Source organism: Lupinus angustifolius, chromosome LG01 (assembly GCF_001865875.1).
Source record: "Lupinus angustifolius cultivar Tanjil chromosome LG01, LupAngTanjil_v1.0, whole genome shotgun sequence".
In the NCBI taxonomy this organism is placed as follows: Eukaryota; Viridiplantae; Streptophyta; class Magnoliopsida; order Fabales; family Fabaceae; genus Lupinus; species Lupinus angustifolius.
Window position 1 is genome coordinate 6,236,193 of NC_032009.1, and position 19,409 is coordinate 6,255,601.

Consider the following 19,409-nt stretch of genomic DNA (forward strand, 5'->3'; position numbering starts at 1 on the left):
GATGGACAACATGAGTTTTAGCTTCAAATGGAGGAGTTGGGTAAGAAGTTGCTTACAATCAAGTTATGTTTCTATCCTTGTTAATGGTAGTCCAACTAAGGAGTTTGGCATGGCTAGAGGACTAAGGCAAGGCGATCCAAATTCACCTTTTCTTTTTCCTAATTGTTGCAGAATCTCTTCAAAGGGTATAAGGTTGGAAGAGAATATGTTATTATATCCCACCTTCATTATGAAAATGATACATTATCTCAAAAGCATTTTGAAATGCTTTGAACTGGCATCTAGACTAAAAATTAACTTTCATTAGAGCAACTTTATTGGTATTAAAGCAAATTGTGACTTTGTTCAACTGGCGGTTAAACACCAGTTGGGTCTCATAGACATATGTGCCCCAACTTGTGGGGGTATCAAAATTAAAAGATAAACATAATGATTCTTCAATACTAAGATTGTTAATATTGCTATAAGTAACTTGCCTAAGGTTAATACAAGCATATACACGCATAAAGTTCATGTCACTCAGACCAATGCTTCTGTTCCTAGACTTCAGATTGATGCACCGGGGTCATGGACAAGACTAGAAATTAATGCACCAAGCTTCTGGCATGATGCACCAAGCTTCTAACATGATGCACCAAATATGTACCATGATGCGCCTATGGTGGCTAATGTTTCATCCATGACTGAGTCAAGTTTCAAGCATGGTCCAACCAAGTTCATGTATTAGGCCTCTTCCCTCTCAGTCAAAGTTTCTCACCTTAAGATGTCAATGACCTCAGTCAAGTCACACACCAGGCAGCTCTTCCCTCAGTCAGGCTCACTCATCAGGATGAGCCAACAAGCAAGATCAACATAGTAGTGTTGGCTAGTCTGTTTTTACTTGCAATACAAGCAATCTTTATGCTTTGTATTTTTACTCATTAAATCATGTGCCAATTAAGTAGTTGATTTGTTAAATCTGTTTTTAAAATTCTCCTTCATATAAATAAGAAGAATCAACTTTGTACAAACTGTCAATTCATTAATCAATAAAGAAAGTGCATAGTTTTATTTTTCTCTTCCTTTTCATATTCTTTTCTTTGTTTTCATCTTCTCTTAGAGGAAGCAAATCAAGATTCGTGTGAATTTTTTTCTTTAATAAAACCTAGAAGCTCACATGTAAAAATTAGCAACTTTGAGCTACAAGTTCTCGGATATAAACTCAAAGCTACAAGCTCACATGTAGAAATTAGTTTTCATGAATAGTCCCACAATTCAATATTTGATTTCTTAAGCACTCCTAACCCTTAAAACATTTTTTCTTAAGTATTTTTTTATTCAAGGCAATTATATTTTTGACACGTATAAAAGCTAATACAATTAAAAACGAAATGTGAAATTTCTTGATACTGATGAGAAAGTACGAAACTACTTCATTTGGAGAACATAGGACCAATTAAAGAGGAAAATGACGAAATTTTCTAATTCATTTTCGAGTATTTTAATTATCGAATTTAGTTTATATTCCACTTTGATAAGTTATGATGAATTTATATTTTTAATATTTCATATTCTAAATAAATACAACAACATATTTCCATTTAATGACCCTGTCAAAATTATAATCACCATATAACGTATTAGATTTGATGCTAGAAAAATATAACGTATTAGATTTGATGCTATGATATTCTTTTTATCAAATGACCTTCCAATGTTAAATTCCCTAACAATAATAAAACTAGAAGAAAAACAATATAATCCAAATAATGGTGGATGATATCGTGACTATGTATAAATATTGATACTAACCATGTATATATTACACTCTTCTCCTCTAAGTAATAGAAAGACATGTATGCGCTGACTATTTAGGAGCTTGGTACATTGTCATTGTTTCGTTCACCGTTCATATTTAATTATCATTGACTCTTTGAAAAAGTAATTCAAATGAATGTTGGATAATATAGTGACTATGTACAAATCTTTACAAATATAGTGCATAAATATTACATTTAGTGTATAAGTAAAAGAAAAATATTTTTGCACTAACACGGTAGGAGTTTTATAGATTGTCATAATATCATTCACCATTCATATTTAATCATCACTGATTCTTCAAAAAAAGCAATCTAAATGAATGGTGGATAATATAGTGACTATGTACAAATCTTTACAAATATAGTACACAAATATTACATTTAGTGTTTGAGTTTTTTACACTTTCACTGTATTATTCACCATTCATATTTAATCATCACAGACTTTTCGAAAAAATAATCTAAATATATAGTGATTGTGTATAAATCTTTATACTTATAGTATATAAATGTTACATTCTTTAACTAAGAGTATAGAGTTATATGCATTGTCACTTCAGCATCCAACATTCATATTAATTATCATTGACTCTTCGAAAAAAGTAATCTAAATAAATGATGGATAATATACTGATTATATATAAATCTTGATACTAATAGTACATAAATATCACATTCTTTAATTTAGAGAAAATGATGTACCAAAGAAATAAACAATAGCATATATTTTAAATATTGTTTATAGTACATATTACACTATAGTTAAATAAATAATTATTAAAAAATAATATAAATAATTTTAAAAATATGTGCATCACACATGCTACAATATTCAAATTTATATTAGTTTTTATCTAATCACAATTAAGGTAAATATTTCTTTTAGTCCTTCAAAATTTTCGCATGTACTAGTCCCTCAAAATCGTGTCTAAACAAGAGTATGATTTATATCTATATATATATGGGGAAAATTTTAGTTGAAATATATTAGTATTGTGTACCAAGATTTTTGGATAAAATTAACTTACTATTTTAGTTGCAATGGGTTTTAGCACCCATAATATTTTCATAATTTACATTTAACAAAAAAAAAAAAATCACCACACTCATCCCTCTAACCCATTTTTTTCTCCACATTTTTACCTATTGTTATCTGTGTATTCTATTCTTTATGATAATTACCGTATCAACCAAAAGTAATACAATAATCATGTAAAAAATCTTAGATGAACATTCAAAATCCAAATACTGACAAATGAATATCCTTCATTTTGAGGGATGGCAACGAAGCAGGAAAAAACAAGTAGGGTTTTCCCATTCCCAAACTCATATTATTTATAGGTACCATACGAGTAGGAATGGCAACGGGGCGGGTCGGGGGCGGGTCGAGGTCGGGTTTGCACATACCTAAACCCGAAATTCAAAACCCGAACCCGAACCCAAACTCAACGGGGTTGAAAATAAAAATACCATCCCCGAACCCGTCGGGTTTCAGGTAACCCGAACCCAAAAAAAACCCCGAAAATGATAAAGTGTTAAGGAAAATATGATATTATTTTCGTGTAATTTTACTCTAACATATCTATTTTCTCTTGTATTATTTCCTATCTTTTATGTTTGAAGATCCAATAGTATGTAAAGTAACATTAGAAATTAAAAACAATTGGCAAATGATAGAAATTTCAATTTTAAATTGAATTACCTTACTTCGGGGCGGGTTCGGGTTGGGGTCTTTGATATACCAAACCCGAACCCGACCGAACCCGAAATTTAAACCCGGGTAAAACCCGAACCCGAACCCAATCACATCGGGTTTTCTCCGTTAGATTCGGGTTCGGTTCGGGCGGGTACCCACGAGTTCGGTTTTTATTGCCATCCCTACATACGAGTAGCGGATATTCATGGATATCCAACGAATTTTAAATTGTAATTATATATGCATATATTTTTTAATCAATATATAAAAATAACTATATAATAATAATATATTTAAATGATAAATTTATGTTTATAATCATGATAATTTATTATGAAATAATAATAAAGTATATAATATATATTATATAATCTTAAAATAATGATTCTTAAAATAATAATAATAAACTATAATATAAAAAATATCTATAATTATTTATAGAGTGAGATTATAAAACTCACTTCATTTTTACGGGAAACTTCTGATCAGGTTTTTTTGTCATTCATATTGCTTCTAAAAAATATTTTCGGTTAGAAGAGTAGGATGTGGTTTTTATTACATGATTTTTGCTCGTGTTATGGAGAAATGTAATATTTTGTGAGTAAAAAGTGCGTGTTCTTATTTGGAAAGCAAAGTATAATCTCGTGGCCTCAAAAAATGAATAAACAACAAAACCATCACCACCTAATTCATCAATTTCCCAATATCACATCACCATCTTCAATGGACTCACCATCGCAAAACGGCGACGTTTTCTTCGACGCCCTTGATGACTTTCCCTTCCATCATTGCTCCGCCGACGGCCAAAATAGCTCGCCGGAATCTTCTCCATCCTCTTCCACACTCACCGACCACGACCAAATCTCTGCATCTCCGACCACCACTCTCCGCCGCCGTTCAATTCGACACCGGTCACCTATTAGGGGTTCCACGAATCACACGAATTTTGATTCCGATAACAATTTGATCAATGGTGCCAGGACGAGCTTACGAAAGGAGACGAATCCTGAAACTGTGGAGGAAAATGGGACTTTTTCGAAGAAAGTTCGTTCCTTTCGATCTCTTAGTGTTATTACCGAAGAGAAAAACGAGGATTCGATGTTAACTACAGCTCAAAACGACGAAGCATTAGGTGATTCTGCTGAATCAGCATTGGAACTCAGCAATTCTTCTTCGAATTTGATTGATTATATAACGGGATTGGTGATTAGTGCAATCTTGTTCCAATTTAAAATGTTCGTCTTTTTTGTGAAACTTCCAATGTTGTCAATTTTTCATTTTTGCATGTTTTTTGTGGACCCTTTTGGAACAATTAAAAAGGGTAAGTGTTACTTTATGGGAATTTTGAGTAGGATATGTGGTTGTGTTTTTGGGTGCATTGGTCCTTCACTTGAGGGTTTTTTCAAGGAAGACAAGTCATTTTGGAACGTCGCATTTCGATGTGGATGGGGTTTGTTATGGTCAATCTATGTTTGTTGCATTTTGATTGCTCTTTTGATTTCCTCACTTATGGTTAGTGGGTTTATGGTGAAGTTCTTTGTGGTGAAGCCATTTCAGATGAGGCAAGTTTTGAACTTTGATTACACTAAGCAGAGTCCTGTTGCATATGTGCCTATAATGTCATGTGCCAGTGTTGGTGTTGGGAAAGATTCTGAGAATAATGTTGCTACTGTTAGTGGGTGGGTGGGTAAAGGGGTTATACCTGCTAGACAAAAGGTGCAGGTCACTGTTTCATTGTTAGTGCCAGAATCTGGATACAACAGAAATCTTGGTGTTTTTCAGGTACTTACCTATCTGCTATATTTCAATGTAAATAAACTTGTTTGATATGAACCTGTCTTAGTTTTAATGCATATGTTATATGTTAGTATGGGGACCTTTGATGGCGAATAAGCTAAATGTGGTCAATGGTTTGTTCCGTAGAAGATAGTAAATTAGATATTAGTTCTGTACGGTAGCTTCAATGTGTTTTAGTGGCTACATTGTGCTAGTTCTGACTCCCAATATTTGCATTTGTTTTCTCTTATGGCCGTGCTGATGAAGTTTTTCTCAACCATTGAACTCATTTGAAAGGAATTAAATTGGTTGAGAGTCCAATTCTTAGTGCCCTTGTCTAATTTGTTAAATTTTAATAGATAACAATGAAGTAGTGAGTTATCAACAAAATCCTCTTCCATGATAGTCGTTAAGTGGACTTTAAAATAAAGGTTGTGTTATAGCCTAAGGGTGTGTTTGGGAATCTTTTCGTAAAACAATGTTTGGTAAACTAGTTATAAACTTGGTATGATATGAGTTAGTTTGTAAAAACTGATTTATGTTTTGGATACTTTATTGTTTAAAGCTGTTTTGTTATAGTGAATATTGTTGGATAGTATTAATCAAAATGAAAAATGACTTTTAGATGTGTAACTACAAAATCGGTGATATGATTGTTGAAAAAGGACAGGGGTAATAATTAAATTTTTAAGCGTGTTATGATCAGAGTATTAGTTGCAAACCCAAACCTAGTTTCAATGAATGGATAGCTACAAATCTTTTACTTATTCAACCAAGCTTTGAGCTCCATTTCTCCAAAACCAAATAAATATAGTTAACTGAGGAAATGGATTGCCAAGCATGCTCTAAAACATTACTATTTCTGTGTAAACTTATCTGTACATTTGCTATGGTTCCTTGTAGTTGTATCTTCCTGGCTATATAAATAGAAGTTAGAACTATGATGATAATTACAGTTCATAGTTTCCTGTTGCTTGGTTTTGAGTTTCTTCTTCGGCTTGTGTTATTTTACAGATCAGGGTAGATTTCTTATCTTCTAATGGGAAAACAATTACAAGTTCAAGCCAACCATGCATGTTAAAATTCAGAAGTGAGCCTATCCGTCTAATCACGACTTTTCTCAAGATTGCTCCTCTTGTTACCGGCTATATCTCCGAAACCCAGACCCTGAATGTCAAGATTAGAGGTCTTGTTGTAGGGGATGTACCAACTTCATGCTTAAAAGTAATCCTCGAGCAGCGAGCCGAGTATCTACCTGGTGCTGGCATTCCTCAAATATATGATTCATCAATACTTGTTGAGTCAGAACTTCCCTTATTGAAGAGGATTATTTGGTATTGGAAGATGAGCATATTTATATGGATCACAATTATGGCATTCATGATGCAGTTGCTCTTTGTTCTAGTGTGTTTTTGGCCTATAATTATTCCAAGAACAAGGCAAAGAAGTGGTTCTGGTCCTGGTACTGGTACCCATAACAATCTTCATATAACAAGTTGAGTCTAGTTCTTTTCCCTGCAAAGCATGTTCTAACATGTAGAGCAATATTTAATGAGGCATCCTAACTTGCACATTCTTTTGTGCTTCCTACCATTCTTTTATTTCCCTTTCTATTAACTTTACATGTTGACATCAACAAAATAAAACAAAATTAAAATGTAATGTTTAATTGTACATTCTGTATAATAAATGTGGCCAAACATGTTCATAGAGGGAATTTTAGGGCTCATTTTGTTGAGATAATAACATAAACGTGATATGATATCGAGTTAGAGTTTGATGAGTCGAACTATTTTGTTGGTCTATCTTATTATGTTCACCTATGTATTTTTTATGTTAAGAGGTAGTTGAGTTAGAAATGTGCAATAGGATAATATTTTTCAAAGTAAATTATACTCACATTCCCTTGAGTTTTAGTGAAATTATACAAACCACTCCTTGCTTTTCTGCACCTACACAAACCTCCCCTAGTTTTTATACTTTCATTACACTGATCACCCATGCATAAGAAATACGTGTAATCTTTTAAACAAAAAATATGATAAATACAATTAAGTTAAACAAAACATGATATATTGCATAGACAAGTCCAAATAATATACAAATCAATTATGAGAGGTTTGTGTAAGTGTAAAAAAGTGAGGGGTAGTTTGTGTAATTTCACTAAAACTCTGGAGTGTTAATGTAATTTACTCTATTTTTTATCTTTAAGAGGTAGCACTCTCATTACCACTATCACAATTACATTAAGGATTTAATATGTATACACTGACAGTGTAAATGTTTTTTACACTGTCAGTCAATCATTCACCGTTGATTTATTAATTACCATTAACTCTCAAACAAAAGTAATACAAATCAATAATGGATGATATGCTGACAATGTAAAAAACTTTACACTATCAGTGCATGGATTTTAAACTCTTACATCAATGTCATTGTTATGGGATGAGTATCAAACATTTTTGATAAGATAAAAGCTTATCACGTTGATATTATATAAAGCCTTATCATATAAGGTGTCCGATCCTGCTATCAAATGAACCTTAGTTCTTTATAAAAAAAAGTTATACGAGTCAAGAAATCCTTAGGAACATATTCCTAACCAAAACTGAAAATAATAGTTTATTCATGTTCAATTAGTTCTACCTTGTATGAAATGAACCTTAGTTCTTTATAAAAACATTATGCTAGCTAAATTAAACATTGGTAATTATTATACTGTAACCTACCCCTATACAAAAATTCACATCTTCATAAAATTTCAAAAGGAAGAAAATATCCCATTTCACTTTTCTACTGAATAAAGGAAGGCAAAACTAATGGAATTTGGACCTAAAAAATTAAAACTACTTATGCCATGAAATCTCATTGAGGCAAAATTAATGGATGTCTACTCTTTGATCGGAGCGAAACTCCTTCCCATTACTGGAGATGACAGTTTGATAGAAATGCATAGAAAATCAAAAGACAATGACACTTTTATCTCTTTAATTTATATTGATATTATATTTTTACCTTTAAATATACCACAAAACTTAATTGTCCTCTTCAATAATGAAAAGTAGTTTGACTCGTTTGACGGAATCTCATGTATGGCATGTGTGATTAGTTTCCAAAATGAGGATAATGATTAAACAAAAATTTCTGACAACTTCAAATTCAAGCCCATTTCGCATGTAATGTGAGGGGTCAAAATTAATTTTGTAATGGATTTAACTTCTCTAAAGTTAACTCTCACTCACGAAAACCATAAATCATAACTCATAGGGAAATTAATGTCTAGTATTGTATTACATTATGAGTTTAATATCCATGAAATATATGATTGTAAAGTTTTTAAGCAATTAGTATATATATATATATATGAACATTCAATTTTTGTCCAGCCCAGAAAAAGCCCAAAACGTTTGAATTGAAAATAATAGAACATTTTTACTTAATTTCAATAAATAAAAATAATTAAAACCATGTCATGGAGGAAATATAATAATGACAATATTAAATTTATGTTGATAAAGTTCCTATATCTAAGTGATCCTAAAATCCAAAACAACAAAAATAATAAAAAGGAATTAAATTAAAACGGGTCATAAAAAGGCATATAATCATTTTCCTAATAAAAAGAAGGAAAATAAATTTTTATTATTACTTTTCTTTTCGAATTTTATAAATGAAATTTTTTATTCGAATTTACAATAAATAGTATAGGTGGCATATTATAGATATTTCTTTTAAATATCAAATAATTAATAAAATGGGTTATTATTTTAATTTTTCAAAAATATAATTTTAAAATAATTTAATCCTAACCAAAGATATTTTTATATTTTATTTTTTGAATTAATTCGGATAGATAAAAAATAAATGCATAAATCAATTTAAAATGTTTTTTTAGAAAAGATATAAAATAATAGATAAATACCAAGTCAAATCTGACTTGGTGGGTGGTTTAAATCCCATAAATATAGTGTTAATGAGCCAACAATACTAGGTTTCAGTTAACAAAATTTAAGGGATTAGGGTTAATTAATTTTATTATAAATATGTGGGTTGTGAGGGATTAAACAGGGTTCAAAAAAATTATTTTAGGAAGAAAACCATAAGAAAAAGGTTTCTATGTGAGAGAGAAAAACACTATTGGTGTAAGCAATCCAGTACAGCCGTTACCATCATAGCACCGTGAGCTCGCCGTGCCTAGCCTTTCTAACCATTGGATCTGCATACTTTTCATCCATCAGTTGACCCAGAGCTGCGTCCAATCATAAAGCGAAAACACACCATGGTCTCACTGTGTCGCGCCATACCGGATCATCACCCGTGTAGAACAAGGGATCTAGTGCGGACAGTTGTACCGAAAACTTCTGTGCACCTTCCTGAACCGCCATTCATCATGCGCCACGTGTCCAGGCGCAATAATCCTATCATCTCCTCCAATCAGCGTCTGACGCGTGTCACTCCTTATTCTAATCAGTAACACCAGATCCAGGCTCTCACATGGAAGAAATAAATACATTCTTTTCAGATCATCTTCGAAAGGTCACGCTACGCCGCTTCTTTTCAATCGATTAAATCTCAAAATCAATTAAATTCCAATTTCTTAATAAATAACAAATAGTTAATTAGATAAAAAAAACTTGCTATTCATCATAAATAAAAAATAGAAAAATCTTGTTTATAACATACAATAAATACACTTGCAAAATATATAGTTTTTGACTGAAAATATATTTTCTTTAATTAAAATATCTCAACCAACAAACCATTTTTTAGTTAAAGAACTACGTAAGCCTTGATCCCCTTAATAGGGGTACATAGGACCAAAGTTAATATTGTCAGACTCAATAATAAAAATAAGTATTTTTCCTTCTCAATAATTGATTAATTAATCCGACAATTTAATAATAATAATAATAATAATAATAATAAAGTCATATTTTTTAATGAAGGGTACCGCTTAAGGCGGGCGGATAGGGTGTTTATACCTTCCCTATCCTGTAACCGACTCCCAAACTTGGATATCAAAAATCCAAAGGTCCAAGGTAATTGAGCTTAAAAGATTTTTCTACATTTTTAACTATAAAATGTAGTGGCGACTCTAAACAAAGTTGTGCAACCGAAAATCGGGGCGCGACAATATATAATGTTGGCTCTATTCGGAAAATATAGCTTGTAACTGTGAGCATATAACTTATATACGTGAAGGTAATTGGAAGTTTATAGTTGCATATCTAACTTATTAAATTAAAGCTATTTGATAGAACTAGTTGAAATTTGAAAAATAACTAATTAAGACATATATTGTTTATTTATTATATAGTTAGTTATTTATTAATTTGAGTAATTAATATATGGATAATATAAAATAATTATGTAGTTTATATTTTAATTATAATTGGATATCTAATATTCTATTTATTTTTTAGTTTTAAATATTTTTTATCCTTAATTTAAAATAATCACTATTTTAATATAGATAATCATTTTAATAATTATTTACTCAATATTTTATTTCAATGTATATTTTAATATAATTTGATTAATTTGTTTTTTTATTATAATACATATTTTTAGTTATAATAGGATAAAGTTTTAATTTAGGGCATCTAATGTAACTTTTTTTAAATATTGTAGCATACAACTGTTAAGTAAATCATTGAAAGTTACTTTCATTTTCTAAACACTACTTAAAGTAGTTTTGTAAAAATAGTTTTCAAATGCTACAAACTCATTTTTTTAAAGTTAGAAATTACCTTTAATATTTGTTTGTAACTTTTGACCTGAAAAACTACATGTTTGCTTTGTTGAATAGTGACATAATGATAGTGTATGAACACTTACATAGTTAGATAATAAAAAAATGATATTATATTATAAGAATGTTGTGAAGATTGGATCCGACCAGGCGGTCTGACTATTCCGACGGTCAGACGCTGACTAAATTTGAAAACGATTTTGATTTACAGTCTTAATGGAATAAGGTGTTGTACCACTTTGTATTGAGAAAATTCAGATCCGATTATGTTAAACCTGATTAAACCACAATAATTCGGGAACATATCGGACAGTTCATTTAAAATTATAAAAAAATATAATATTACTCTAATATTGTATTTTATTATAGTCTAAAATAAGATGGAGATAATTTAAGAAATAAGTTAGGACAGAGTGATGAAGATATGCTGCTATGGACTGATTACATTCAAGGAGATCATTCCTTAGAAAGTTGGGAAGACATGTATATATGATCAATAATATATTTTATATGATCATTTTCTCTATTCAATTGTGTATTGAGTAATGACAAATTTTCGATCGAAAATATCATTGTCTAATTTTTTTAATCATGTATATATGATCAATAATATATGTATATCATTTTATATGTCAAATTACATATTCGTAATAATAAGTAATATTGGGAAGACATTATCTAAAATGACTATACATTATATTTAATTAGGTCTAGGATCGGATTTAAAGGCTGACTCGATCATATTTAGGGTCGGGTTAGCTTCGAGTATAGAGTCGAGTCCTAGTTCAAAAATGACTCGACCAACATTTAGGGCTTGGTAAGGGACAAACCTTAATCCGGCTCTATCTAGCCCATATTCACCCCTACTAATAATGCATAGATATTACACAATAAAAAAATAGTTTGTACATAAATATTAAATCCTAAAATTAAAATGAGATGAGTTCCAATCAATAATAAATGTATGATTGAAACTATTGATGATGAACCATATAATATTTTATAGTGTGCATGACACTTTTAGGAAACATTCTTACATTTACTTAAAATTAATTAAAGTCACCTTTAGGCCTTGCTTCTTTGAGGAAAGATGCACTTTTGGTGATCTCACTCAATGGTTTATCAGTGTACCTAATAATGTTGTATACCCATGCACAAGCAATGACTCCCAAAATTGGAGTACTAAATATACCCATATTCATCGAATTCAATATATATGTACAAAGGAATGATGAATGATAAAATGAAAAGTGACAAACTTACTTGATGATTTATGATTAATTACTAATATATTCCACTTAGGTAGGGATGACAAAAAAACCCGTACCCATGAATACACGCAGGTAAAACCCGTACGGGCACATGTTATAAATGGGTACCCAAAGGGTTTTACAAATAAGTTTTTGAAAATACCCGTAGTACTCGTGAATACCTGTAGGTAAAACTCATACGAGCACATGTTACAAATGGGTACCCACGGGTTTTACAAATGTGTTTTTCAAAATATTCGTAGTACACATGGGCGGGTATGACTATTATGGTACCCGTGTCCGTGGGTACCCGTTATTTATATGATTACCATATTATCTTTAAATGAAATGAAAAATATATTATCCTAACCTTCATTACATTATGTACATCTTTTCCTTTTACTTTGTCTACATTTTTTACCTTGTTTACATCTTTTATTGAATTTGATAGTAAAACATCCTACAAATATTATTACATGTGTAGAAACGCACATGTCTTGCAAATAAAATATATGCTTTTTGTTAAGAAAATGTGAACATCAAATCATACAAATAGAAAACACAACTAGATTTAGCATTTTTGACAAACATTCAATCAAAAGGCACAAAAATAATTAAGTTTCATCTAATTTGAACATAATAGAAGTAGGAAGTTAGAAATTCATTTATAATATAGGAAACTCATGATTACCGGCAGGTACCCAAAAATACATGCGAAAAACCTGCATGCGGGTACCCGTATAGGTACGAGTGGATATGAGTATTGCTCTCTTATTTTGAAACGGGTAGCGGATAGCTACTACTCGTATCCGTTGCCATCCCTACACTTAGGAAGGTAAGTTATGTTTTTTATTGACTTCTTGCATTTAGTGTAGTTACTCAGATCTTGACTTTTTCCGTAGAAAATGATTTTGTTAGACTTTAAAGAGGCAAATTTATTGAATACGTATAGTTTGACTTTTTAATTACGATACTAGTGTAACTTTTCTATTTATTACCATTATAGTGTAAAACTTATGAAATCGTCAACCACAAAGAAGTTTTTCCTTTTTTGTCCTATCCCCACCTAAATCGTCAACCTCAAAGGAGGTTTATTTTTTTAATTAATTTCCATAAAAATCGTGTACCAGGTAGGATTTTTTGGTTTTTTTTTAATTTCATAAACAAAATTGTTAGTGAGGAAGGAGTTTTAGGGTTTTAATACCCAAAATCGTTTCTGGGGATGAAGTTTTTATATTTTTTTTCTGCTATTGAGAATCGGCTGTGTAGTGGGAGTTTTAGGTTTTTAATACCCAAAATCGTTTTTGGGGATGGAGTTTTATGTTGATTTATTTGCCCTAGCTAAATCGGCTATGACAAAGGAGTTTCTTATTCATATATAAATTTCACCCAACCACAGTTTATTGCAACAATAATAGCAACAAAATATTACAATATTAAAATTTTAATACATTAAATCCCGGAAAACCTTAATGACGTCTATGTGATGAAGTCCCACTTGGAGGTGATTTTCTTCTTCTTGACAATTCAACTCTTAATTGTTGTTCATTCCGCTGCTGGATTCTCCCTCTGCCACGTGTCGCTAATTGTGGCTCCTCCTCATCCTCATCTTCATCAACATCTTCAATCACAACTTCGTCATCATTATTTTGCATAGCAAAAATGTTTGTGGACAACATAGTAGGACGACAATATTGTTGAGAATCATATGCCAACAATGGTGTAGTTGAAGTAGTAGCAAAAATTGATGGTAGTGGCATTTGAGAAGCTGATGAGAAATAGTTGGATGAGTAATTAAAATTTCCAAAGCCATACGATTGTTGCTGTTGTTGTTGAGGAGTAACTGAAGAAGTGTGTGTTTGAGAATGAGTATCCACTTCAGTTTATTGTAGAGACTCAGTTTCCGATATATGATAATGATGAGTATGAGGAGCTTCATCAATGTGGGTAGAGTATGCTTTGGGGTATAGTTCAGCCAATGCAACCATCATTTCACGACCAGATGAGAAGACGTCACATAAAGATTGTGTGTGATTTATAAGTGAAGCTGGAGGACGACTCTGATCACAAATTCTTTTTGCAAAGGTGTACTGAAAAGTTTATAGAAAATTAGAAGTAAATAAATTGATTAAAGAGAAAGTTTAATTTATAAAAAAAAGTTACCAATCCATTAGAGTGTGCTCTATCTCTAGATATGTATGTCCTTTTTAAGTACCACTGCATATACTCAGAGTAGTGGTTCAAAGGCATGGTATTTGCGGATAAACCATCGACCACATAGTTATCCCAATTATTCCATATTTGAATCCAGCAATGATGCTTATGTGGCCAGTCACAATCAATTTTGCCACGTAAGTCAACTTTGTGAAGTTTTTCACAATTCACTAGATCTTGTGGAATTGGTTGACCAAAACCAAATTGCCTCATAACCCGATCAGTAGGGTGTCATTCTACAATTGCGAAACAGATTAGTGGCACACGTGATCAGATTTTCTTCGAGATGTTTGGGAGGAATGACAGTTGGTAATATGGCATCCACCGAAACTGGTAAAAATGTTAATAAAAATATTAACATAAAAAATATAGAAACAAAATGAAAGTTTGGCTTATTATTCGTACATACAAATATACAAATATAAATATACCTGATCAACGCGCATACGATCAAACATTGCACGTATGATATTAACATAAGGTCTAGGGATGTTGGTGGTGATTAAATGTTGTGACCACCTATTATTAATCATTGTTAGTTAGTAAAAAAATTGAATCAATTTTATTAATTAAAAATTTACATATAATGATAAAATTAATATATACCTTTTGACCAATGGAAAATTGCAGTCTTGGTACAAGATTTTCAATGGTATCACATGTCCATGATTGAAGGAGTAGTAGACATAGTCCAATCTCTTTTTGATCACTAATTATTGCTGGACGACATAGTCCTCGATAAAGACAAGCCAATACAGTCGAACTCCAACTGTATTGGAATGTCTTCGTTAAGTCCTCAAGCAAAGGAAGATACATAAGGTGGACTCGGTTACCTGATATATCTGGCATGAGAAATCCCCCGATCATTCTCAAAATTAATGCTCTAGCGTGTTGTTACTAATTATTGCTGGACGACATAGTCCTTGATAAAGACAAGCCAATACAGCCGAACTCCAACTGTATTGGAATGTCTCCGTTAAGTCCTCAAGCAAAGGAAGATACATAAGGTGGACTCGGTTACCTGATATATCTGGCATGAGAAATCCCCCGATCATTCTCAGAATTAATGCTCTAGTGTGTTGTTCAATAACAACTTCATTATCATTCTTAGGGAGATCACGAAATGTCATCTCAAGTCAAGTGAGTTTCACCCTCTGCCCCATTAATTCGTTACCTACTGGAATGGCACCCAACAACCGGATTCAAAGTGCTTCCCAATCCGTACTTGTCACTCCGACAACAAATTCTCCTTCTATCGGAATGCCAAGTTGGTAAGCCACATCCTCAAGAGTGACGGTGGCCTCTCCACATGGGAAGTGGAAAGTATGTGTTTCTGGTCTCCTTCTCTCGATCAATGCTAATAATAGATGATTGTTGATTTCTACTACTCCAAGTATCAACAAGTTACCAAAAGCAGTGTTGCGGATAACTTGTAGCACTAGTTCAGAAGGTAGTGATTTCCAGAAACAAGATCTAGGTCGAAAAGCACATTCAATGCAATTCCAGATATTTTTTAAGATATGATCATTTTGCATTGTAAGTAGTAAAGTGTCTATTGGCCCTGGATTAAGATACTCCATTAGAAATTGTGTATATGTGAAGATAGTGGGAACAAAGTGTGAAGAAGATGGGAAAGAAGTTTGAAAAATGTGTGAAGATTGGATGTGAGTTAGTGAATCATATATTACCAATATTTATAGTGATTATTCACGTGTAACCATATTGCCAATTCAATTCAATTTCACCGACTGAAATATGATTTCCAGTGACTGGATTTGCATTTCAATTGCCATCCAAAATCGTGGAAATAATGGAAATAAATCCTGGAAATATTGTAAACAAATCGGCTATGTTAATAACGATTTTAGTGCATAAAATAGTTAATTTTGCACTTCACACACTGTTAATTTTGCACTTCACACACTGTTACTTTTGCACTTCACACACTGTTATTGAAAAACCAAGTTCTCTAGATCTTAGTGGACATGTCTTCCTATTATATCCCTCAGTTCTACACCATCCACATTTTTTAATTTGTTCAACAGGAACTTCATCCATCTCATTATGAATGCGTGTAGTTTTAGGTCTTCCACTTCTATTCCTTCGCATTAGAGGATTGGGAATAAATATTGGACCAGAATAAGGGGGCCAATATTCTTCATTACCAATCAGTTGAAAGTGACATCCATATGCCTTAACAATATTATCCAGGCGGTAAATTGGAGAGATAAATTGGCTACAATCTAAAGCCAGTGAAGCGCATGTTGCGATCGCATGAGAGCATGACAATCTTAATGATTGAAATTCCCCATAATCACACCAACTATCGGCTATTTTAATAGTGAAAACCCCCACTTGACGACCACCAAATCTAGATACAACTTCAACCTCCGAGACTCCGGTCTTCCGTGAAAAATTACGAACTACTTGACAAATGGATTGTTGCTGATTTTCTTTAATCACTTTTGTCAACTCTTTGCAATAAATATGCCCTGCTCTAATCATGTTAGTAGCTTCATCCCGATGTTGAATGAACCATTCATTTAGCCTATAGTAGGTTGCTCTCACAAGGGCTGTGATAGGAAGAGCCATAGATCCTTTCAAAACACCATTAATGCATTCTGCAAGATTCGTGGTCATGTGGCCAAAACGTCTACCTTCGTTATATGCTTGACTTCACTTTTTTTTTTGGAATATGGTCCAACCACACACCAGCCCTGGGATGTTTTTGCCGCAATAAATTCAAGATCCTCTCAAATCGTAGTCGCATCAACTTATACCCTAAAAATTAAATAGAAGAAAATATATCAATCCAGAACATCAACATTATATATAAGTTACAAATATAACTAATACATACGCATTTGTACAACTTTATCTTTTAGATCAGAATCTCGGAATTCCTTATTGAAGTTACTAGCAATATGACAAATACAATAAACTGACTGTTCACTAGACCATCCTGTGAACTCGCTTCGGAGTGCAGCTAACAAACTTGTTCCCCTATCTGATATGATACAAAGGTTTGGTTGAGGGGTAATATGAGTCTTAAGATTTTAAAAAACCACTCCCAAGCTTCTTTCGTCTCTTCTTCAACAATGGCAAAGGCAACTGGAAATACCCGTCTATTTCCGTCTTGTGAACTCGCTAGAAGCAAAGTTCCAGTATATTTCTCAGTTAAAAATGTTCCATCCACTTGTATAATTGGTTTGAAATATGCAAACCCATCAATGCATGGTTTGAAAGCCCAAAACACTTTATCCAAAATGAATTGACCAGAGTCTTCTATACCATCTCTATTATGGTGACGTGTTTCATATTTCACAATTGTACCAGGAGAGAAATATTGTACAATATTCATCCAACGTGGTAACTTATTGTATGATCCCTCCCAATCACCAAAATTTTTGGCCAATGCCATTTGTTTTACAGTCCAAGCCTTTCTATATGTTACTGTATAACCAAAACGACTAACAACCTCCTTAACTAGTGCCTTAACTGGTATACTCGGATCTGCAGATACCAAATTAACAACAAAGTCTGAAATAAATGATGAATTTAATTTGCTATGATCTTGGGAAACCAACATAGATACACAAGTGTGTGTTCCATTAATTTTATTAATCTCCCATATGTCACGCTTAACGTTAAAAGAAGCGCGAATTCGCCACTCACATCCAGCACCAAACTGTGTACATTTCCCACCATATCTATCTGGTCTAGACTCATCAACAACATAATCAAATGAATTTTGAATATGAAATTCTCTAATAGCATGTATTGTGGCTTCTTTAGATTCAAATGACATCCCAACAAATAAATCATTGTTATTATTATTCATTAAACCACTTGTATGACCAAAATCACGACCAACTTCAGAATTTGTGTTACGAAAAAATGATGATGGAGAACTATATGTCATCCTAGAAGATGAACCAACATCGACCTCCTCCTCATTACTACATATTTCAATGTCTTCTTAATCACTAAAATCGCTAACAATATCTCTTAGAATAACCATCTACAATAAACAAAATAATAATATTAGAAAAAATTAACAAAAAATATACTACAGTTCATAAAATATAATAGCTTTACTAACCTCTAAGCAAGTATCAATCTATACGAAAAGAAAACCTCTGAGACAAGTATAAAAGATGGCTGGAAAAAGTTTGAAGAGAAATGTATTTAGGAGAAGAAGCTTGAGAACATATAATTTTTTAGGAGAACAAGATGGAAGTGTTGAATGAACATATAGTGTTAGGAGAGAAACACCAAAAATATAAATAAAAACATTAAAAACTCCTACCCCATTCAATTAAACAAATATGTAAAACTCCATCCCCATTAACGATTTCCAAAGGCAAAATAAAAATCCCGAAAACTCCATCTTCATTAACGATTTATATATATATATGTATGTAAAACTCCAACATTATCAACGATTTCCAAAGGAAATCTTAAAAAAATAAAACTACAGCCTTGTTGCCGAGTTATGTGGGTCCAAGAGGAAAAAAATTGAAATCATGCATGTTGTTGCTGATTTAGGAAAAATACACTTCTATTGTAATAAGTACAAAACCTACACTATTATGGTAAAATTGTAGTCAAATTACACTACATAAGTGTTAGGTATCAATGACTAAAATACACCTAGAAGGGGGGGGGGGGTTGAATAGGTGTAGCGGTCAGAGTATCTGCTTTTTTGAAAACAAAAAATTATTCAAAATTAACCCCTGATTAATCGATTAACAGAACACAAATAATCGATTAATGCAATTACTTTAATCGATTAAAGCAGCTCAGAAATTACAAACATATTCGGTTTCTTGCACAACAATTAACCGAGATTTAAACGAAATTACAGAGCTTACAAAATATCAGAGTTACACTAGTACAGTATGGAAACAGAATATATC

General features: G+C 32.1%; 1 protein-coding gene across 1 annotated transcript; it reads left to right on the forward strand.

The window, feature by feature from the left end:
• Nucleotides 4,103–6,857, forward strand: LOC109348647 (seipin-3-like). The gene is made up of 2 exons (XM_019589163.1): nucleotides 4,103–5,277; nucleotides 6,286–6,857. Exons 1-2 carry the CDS (start codon nucleotides 4,153–4,155, stop codon nucleotides 6,769–6,771), a joined length of 1,611 nt encoding a protein of 536 aa, XP_019444708.1. The 5' UTR covers nucleotides 4,103–4,152; the 3' UTR covers nucleotides 6,772–6,857.